This window comes from Gekko japonicus, unplaced genomic scaffold (genome assembly GCF_001447785.1).
Source record: "Gekko japonicus isolate JY-2015 unplaced genomic scaffold, Gekko_japonicus_V1.1 scaffold131, whole genome shotgun sequence".
Taxonomy (NCBI): Eukaryota; Metazoa; Chordata; class Lepidosauria; order Squamata; family Gekkonidae; genus Gekko; species Gekko japonicus.
This window is the reverse complement of record NW_015167061.1, coordinates 2,959,203-2,966,083: the sequence shown is the minus strand read 5'-3', so window position 1 is coordinate 2,966,083 and position 6,881 is coordinate 2,959,203. Positions and strand designations below refer to the sequence as shown.

The 6,881-nt window shown below is 62.2% G+C and overlaps 2 protein-coding genes across 2 annotated transcripts in view; one reads left to right on the top strand and one right to left on the bottom strand.

Annotated features, from left to right (window-relative positions):
* Window positions 1-443, bottom strand: part of CLCNKA (chloride channel, voltage-sensitive Ka) — an 11,573-nt gene extending 11,130 nt beyond the window's left edge. The window contains exon 1 of the mRNA XM_015412625.1: window positions 323-443. Coding sequence (XP_015268111.1) covers window positions 323-443 — 121 coding nt within the window. The remainder of the gene's footprint in view (window positions 1-322) is intronic.
* A 2,886-nt stretch (window positions 444-3,329) lies between these two features.
* HSPB7 (heat shock protein family B (small) member 7) lies at window positions 3,330-6,445 on the top strand. The gene is made up of 3 exons (XM_015412626.1): window positions 3,330-3,588; window positions 4,983-5,122; window positions 6,221-6,445. The coding sequence occupies exons 1-3, from the start codon at window positions 3,510-3,512 to the stop codon at window positions 6,404-6,406; spliced, it is 405 nt and encodes a 134-aa protein (XP_015268112.1). The 5' UTR covers window positions 3,330-3,509; the 3' UTR covers window positions 6,407-6,445.
* Window positions 6,446-6,881: the final 436 nt, after the last annotated feature.

Sequence of the window (6,881 nt, the reverse complement as noted above, 5' to 3'; positions counted from 1 at the left end):
AGATGCCTCCTCGCAGGAGTGAGGAAAGGTTGGGCTATGAGAGCGCAGAGTTCCTCAAAAGGCCTTTAGCAACAGGAAGTGCCCCAAAGAAAGAGTGGCCCCTTCTGCGCAGAGGGGGTATGGGAGGGCCCTAGAGAAGACCCCTTTGTGGGGAACGTGGCGGAGCCTCCGGGGGGCCAGGCTAGAGAGGCCGGTGGTCCCCGCCTCTGTGAAGATGCTGGGAAGACGAAGAAGATTTCCATCGGAGCCAGCATCCTTTACTGATTGACTTATTGTGGAAGTATTTACACCCCACCTTTCCTCTTGGCTCAAGGTGGCTTACCTTGAACCTTCCTCCGGGCTTTTGGCCAGGGCCTCCAGTTTTTTTCCAGTACCAGGATTCTGTCCTCCTCCTCAAATCCTCCTTTGCCCTTCCAGATGTGGGACGCCCCTTCTGCAGCCATCTGTCCCCTCAGCCTCTCTGCAAGAGGAAGGAAGGAAGAGGCCAGTCCAACGTGGTGGCTCGGTCCGGGCCCCTGCAGGGGCTTCTCTCCTGAGGACAAACAGAACCTGCTTCCTGGGGGGGGGGGCTGCAGCCCATAAATCTATTCTCAGTCCCCTTCTAGGGCAGTGCAGTCTGCCGGCTGGGAAGGAATCCAAAAGGGTATCTCTGGGCATGTTCAGAGTGCTTTCTCCCTCACTGCTGAGCAGCTGTAGCCCCCCCAGCCACCAACACCTGCTGTCAGGAACCAGGCGGTCAGGTGGGAGTTGCAGAGAAGTACATCTTATTTTAACTCAAATGCTCTTTATTTAAAAGTATGTAGAACATGATCTGCTCTTTTCACCTGAAACAGAAATTCAAGGCAGCTTCCGTGGTGAAAGAAGGAGGGGGGGGGGGACACCAGATAATTAAAATACAAAACCAACAGCCCTCAGTTATTAACAATAAAAGAAGAACCCAGCTTGCTGCCCCAGATGAATTCTCCCTCTGGGAGCCCAGCCCTGGAGCCTTGGAAAGACCTACCCGGCTGGTCCCAGCCGTCCTCTGGAGGTTGTCCGGCTGTCTGAGCTCCTGTGCTAGCCGGGCGACTCCCGCACACCTGCCTCCCCGGCCCTCCCCCTCCACCACGCCCTCCCCTTCCCTGACCTCTAACCATCCGCCGGGCCTTCATGGTCCCTGCAGGAAATGCCCTTGTGAGAGGCAGGCAGGCAGGCAGGCGGCCCAGGTGTTGCTGGATTGAACTGGCCGGGCATCTCTGGGAACTTGCTTGAACTGCCAGGCGGCCAGCCAAGGTGGCCGTCAGATCCTGAAGGCTCTGCTCAGGGGCAAGCGTGCCGGCTGGCCTCCGGCTTCCAGTAGCCAAGCCCGGACGGGCCCCTGGGCAGTGCCCCGCAGCCGAGACCCCCAAGGGGCTGCCTGACAGCACACAGAAGCAGCCGCAGCAGCCACTCCCCGAAAGGAGGCTCTCTCCCAAATGGCCCCGCGTCTCCAAATCAGGGCCATAACTGGAACCCGCTCCGGCATTGTGGTGCATGGTCAGAGACACCCACTGTATTGTGTCTTCCCTGCAGGGTGAACAGACCCCCCCCCCCCCGGGTCCGATCTCTCTGGCGGAGCAGACGGGAGGAGGAGGGCCCTTCACTCGGCACCTTAGAGAGCATGGAGCCCTGCCACCCCCACCCCAGTGCCCTTCCTTCAGTGCAGATTTGCTGCAGATCAGATGAGGAGGGTTGGCAGCCCCCAGGTGGGGCCCGGAGATCTCCCAGAATTGCCACTGATCTCCAGACGGCAGAGGTCCGTTTCCCTGCAGAAAATGGCTGCCCTGGAGGGCGGGCCCTGTGGACTCTGAAGGACATTCCAGCATTGGCGGCTTTGTAGCCCGTCCCTTTCCCGATAGAGTTTGCCCTTTTCAGGGCTGGCCCCACACGGAGTGGACATTTTCACCCTGCCCATCGCAACCCCGAGATCTTTCTCAGTATTGGACCCAGCCAGTTCAGAACCCACCAGAAGCTGTTCAACGGCCGGACTGAAAGGTGAGTCTCCCCCCCCTCCCCCCCCGCAGTTGTGCCTCACCCGGCCCTTCGTTTGGCACACTGCTGAGAGAGAGGGGTCCCTGGAGATATTTGCCATCCACACGGGCCGTTCCCAGCCTGGGTAATGTTGTGTCATCTGCACGACACGACCCTGCTCACCCCCCCCGGCTCAGATTATTTATGAACAAATGTGAACGGCACCGGCACCAGCCCCGATCCTTGTGGGACCCCGCAGCTTCTTTCCTTCCACTGCGAGAGCTGCCCGCTGGTACCGACTCCCTGCTTCCTGCCACCGGGACATCTTTGGATCCACAAGAGGGTTGCTAAGCTGCTGGTGGGGGTGGTGGGGTCAGTGAGGCTCCTTCTGTGCTGGGACTTTTGCCGGGATCCAGCACAGACAGGACAACCTGGAGACTCGGCTGCCCTTTGCCCCCCCCCCCACTCCCAGGGGCCAAAGTGTGACTCAGGCCTGGACAGGGATGATGAAGCAGCTGCAATTAGCTCTGCCGCCCCCCCCCCCTCCAGAGCCAGGCTTGGTCAGGGGCCGGTGGCGAGATGCCTTCCGGCTTGGCTCATCCCCCCAGGAAGGATCATCACAATGCCTCCCCCCCCCCGCAGGGCACAGACCGTCCCCGCAGCAGCAGGCAGCCAAAAGGCGTTCCAGACGGGAAGGGGCCCGCTGTGTCTGGCCTGGCCGGGCCCGTCAGGGACTGGCCCACAGAGCCCTCGGAACAAGCCGGCAAGCAGGCCTTAAATGGGCAAAGGCCCGCAGCAGAGGGAGCGTGACGCCCCGGCCTGGCGGATGCTGGCAGTGCTTCAGCAGGTGCGGTCTTCCACCCCACGGCCTCCCCAGGCCCAGCGCTGCCCCTGTGGGATTTAGGCCTGCCGCGTAGCTGCTCCAGGCTCAGACTCGGGCAGGCAGCCCCGGGCAGCCTCGGCCTTGAAGCCGCTCCAGGCTGCTCCCTGGACTCAAGCGCCCTCCCGGCCGCCACCCCCTCCTGACCTCAGAGAATCCTCCTCTACCATCCCAGCAAGCCTGGATTGTCCCGTCCTTCGGGTACCCCCCCCCACACACGCACGCTCACTCGCTTTCTTTTTTTGGAAACTGACAGAGCTGTTATTATCATTATCAAGGCTGGGAAGAATGTCAGCCGCTGGGCCGGGCTGGCCCTCTCCTCCCTCTGTTTGTCCGGAGCTTCCACTTTGGGGAAACTTTCCACAGGGATCCAAGTGATGCACGCGGCCCTAAATTTAGCCTCTGGAACCAGAGCCCTGGAAGGAGCCCAAGAGGCACTCGGGCCTTTATAAGCGCCGCAGCTGCCGCCTTGCGGGGACCGCCGTGCCAGAGCCCCTGAGGGCCACTCTCGCGGAAGAAGAAGAGCTCCTCGGTTCTCCCCTCTTGGCCAGCCCCCCCCCCAGCACGGATGAGCTTGCAGTAGGCCTCTGCTCTCTCCTCCGCCTCCAAGTCCGAGCGGCAGCCAAGTCCGAGCGGCCCCATGGAGAAGGCCCACGGGATATTCGCCGAGGACTTCGGGGGCTTCCGGAGGCCCCGCAACGAGCCCTTGGGGTTCTCAGGCAAGTGAGCGAGGGCGGTGGCAGAGGAAACAGGGACAGCCTGCAGGGCCGGGGAGCGGGTCCCCCAAGCGCCCTCCCCCTCGTGTCACTTGCCACAAGCCCCCTCACCCCCAAAGGTCCAGAGGCAGCCGGGGTGATGCGGGGGCTTGAGGCCCGCCAAGGCCATGCTCCACCCCCTGGCACTGAGCCGACGGCTTCCCATCTGGGGGTTACTGACTGTATTTATTAATATATTCATACCCTGCCTTTCCTCTCGGTTCAGGGCACCTGCAGTAATAATTAAAACATTACTACTTAAAACCAAACTAAAATAACAAACTCTAAATACTTCCCCCTCCCCCCAACGCACGCCTCTTTGTAGCTCACAGCCACCCACCGGTTCTGCGGCTTCAGGGGGGCTCAAAGTTTTGATTTGAAGGGAATAATTTGAGAGCCATCCTTGCAATCCCCACCTGGCCCAGCAGCAGGAGGCAGAGCTGCTGTGGGGGCTCGAGGGGTGCAAAGAAGCCCAGTCCGCTGCCCGCCCGCCCCCCCCCGCTCCCGGAGGACTCTGCACATGCTCTTGTCCAGAGCCTCTGGTATTCAGAACAAATTCTGTGACGGAGCCCAGGGCAAAGGGTCCATGTGAATGCCAGAAGTGACCAGAGAACTGCTAGGGAGAGACTCGCTCTAGAGTGCTGCTGCGTTGCAGGGTGAGGGAGGCCTGGGTTCGAAGCCCAGCCTCGTCTGGCCGTTCACTGGGTGTGGCCCTGGCCAGACATGTGCAGCTGCTGGAGAGGTCTTGCCTCTGGGGGGGTGGGGGTGGGGGCAGGCAGCTGACTCACCAGAGGGCTTTCTAAGAGGACACCCTGCCCTTTTGGACCCTTTTCAAGGAGAAAAGGTCAGAATGGCCATGTTTGACTGGGTGCAATTAGGTCGGTTGTCTTTGTCAGGCAGACCGAGAGGGAGGGAGGGAGGGAGGGGGTCCCAACTTGTGTGTCTGTGTGAGAGAGAGGGGTGTGCGTGTGCTTTGCCCTTGGCAGAGTGATGCGCCCATCTGAGATTGTTTGTTTGCCCTGATGCTGGCTGGCATCTCGCACACGGGAGAAGACCAGAAGGCCCCCAGGGCCAGGGCAGGGCTGCAGCTGGGCGGGGCAGGGGCCGCAGGAGGCGCTCTTCTGCACCAGAAGCTTTTCTCTCCCTCTCCCCAGCTGCAAGCAGGCAAGGAGGCACGCCTCTTGTGGAAGGCCGGCAGCGAGGGGGAAGAGCCGCTGGGCTGAACCGAGCCGTTCACAGGGGCCGGGGGGGGGGGGGGTGTTCCTGCAGGCGTCCCGTGCCCAGAGATGCTGGTTGCAAAACTGAGGAATTCTTGCAGCCGGACCGAGCTTCTCAGACTCCTCTGTTTGTCCCAGCAGCAGGCCGTGCCGGAGGAAACATGGGGAACATTAAGACTCTGGGGGACACCTACCAGTTCTCGGTGGACGTCAGCGACTTCTCTCCGGAAGACATTGTCATCACCACCTCGAGAAACCAGATCGAAGTCCATGCGGAGAAGGTGAGCGGTCCCTCCGCTGGCGGAAGAGGCGGTCTGGTCCCTGCTCACGCCACCTCTCAGGCACCGCCTCCTTTCTGCAATGGACGTGTGGAACTCCCGTCCACTGGATGCAGTGGCAGCCACTAGCATCAGTGGCTTTGTAAGGAGCTTAGGCAGGCTCAGGACAGAGCGGACCCTCAGCAGCTACCGGCCATTGCAGCTGAATGAAAGCCTCATACTCAGAGCCAGGGGACCTCTAAACGCCAGCGTTTGGGAGGCAGGGATGGGGGAGGCTTCAGCCTCCATGCTTTTGCCTGTGGGCCCCATGGGGGTGGAGGTCTGGCTGGCCGCTGTGGGAAAGAATGCTGGCCACGATGCCCACCCCTGGCAAGTCTCCTCTTGTGATCCGCCGAGGTTGGTTAAGGCGTGCCTCCATTCCCCTACCTGCAGAACTCGTGGCAGCCCTTCCTGCGTAATAAAAACCAGGGTGGGTGATGCCGTTCCTTCCCACCAAAGAGTCAGAGAGGGTTCTCAAGAGGGTCGTCTGTGGCCAGATGCAGGGTGGGCCCAGGATGGCCGTGGCCGGTCCCAGGGCTGTGAGGGGGGCCACTCGCGGGCCAGCGAAGCCCCACGCCATTCCCGTCCCAGACGAGAGGGCTCCCGACAGCGCCCGCTGCCCCGTTTGGCCCACGGAGCTCTCAGCCGCCACCAGCAGGCCACGCCGCACGCCGAGCCCCTCTGCATCTCCCTGGAAGGCAGACAGGCTCTTCTGGGCACATGCGGTGGCGGTGGGCAGCCCCCAATGTGGCCAGGCGCAGGCTGGAAGCCCTGGAAGGAGCACCAGAAGGGCGTTCCCATTTCACAGACCAAACCGCTGAGGCCTGGAGCGGAGAACCCCCCCTGGCGAGCCTCGGTCACTCTTTGGGGTCCCCCAAAGGAGCCCCCCCCTGGGGAGCACACCGAGAAGAGTCTGCTCACCCTCCCTCGCAGGGGCAGCGCTCAGGAAAGGGCTCCCCCCTCTGCGGTGTGGCATGCCCCTCCCCTGCCAGGAAGGTTCCGGGAGAGAGGCAACCCCCCCGCCCGGCCCGACTCCCACCTCTCCCTTGCCTCCCCTTGCAGCTGGCTCCTGACGGGACCCTGGCGAACACCTTCACCCACAAGTGCCAGCTCCCCGAAGACGTGGACCCCACCTCCGTGACCTCCGTGCTGGGCGTGGACGGCTCCCTCACCATCAAGGCGCGGAGGGGCCCACCGAGGCAGCCGGAGCACGGCCAGCAGACCTTCCGGACTGAGATTAAAATCTGAAGGAGGGGCCGGGGGGCCGCCTTCGGAATTCTCTCTGTATATAATGGATGGACCCGAGTCTGTACAAACGCTTGGCAGCCCCCAGCCAGCCAGCCAGCCGAAGGAGGGGGGCCGTGCAGAGCTTCACCCCAACAGTCCCGAATGGGTGTGACCCTGGCTTAGGGTGGCAGAGGGAGGTCGGAGGAGGAGGAGGAGGAGGAGGGGGGGGGCAGAGACACTCTCCTCTGTCAGAGAGAGAGAGAGAGAGAGAGAGAGAGAGAGAGAGAGAGACGTTTCCAGCCCTGAATCTCTTGAGCTTCCTGGGTGGAGAGCCTTTTTTGATGGGAGGGGGTAGCACGGACCCCCGTCTGCCACGCACGCGTCCTCCCCGCCCCCGCCCCCTGCCCCAAAGGAGTGCCCCCTGAAGATGCCCAGAGCCAAGGGGGGAGGCTCCTCCGAGCTGCTGCACAGCTTCCTCCCCTCCCTACTGGGTGGC

What these genes read in the sequence shown, in the direction of transcription:
- HSPB7 (XM_015412626.1), top strand. Translation starts at nt 3,510, where the DNA reads ATGGAGAAGGCCCACGGGATATTCGCCGAGGACTTCGGGGGCTTCCGG. An exon ending in CGAGCCCTTGGGGTTCTCAG is followed by an intron (nt 3,589 to 4,982) that starts GCAAGTGAGCGA and finishes TTGTCCCAGCAG; the next exon opens with CAGGCCGTGCCGGAGGAAAC. An exon ending in TCGAAGTCCATGCGGAGAAG is followed by an intron (nt 5,123 to 6,220) that starts GTGAGCGGTCCC and finishes CTCCCCTTGCAG; the next exon opens with CTGGCTCCTGACGGGACCCT.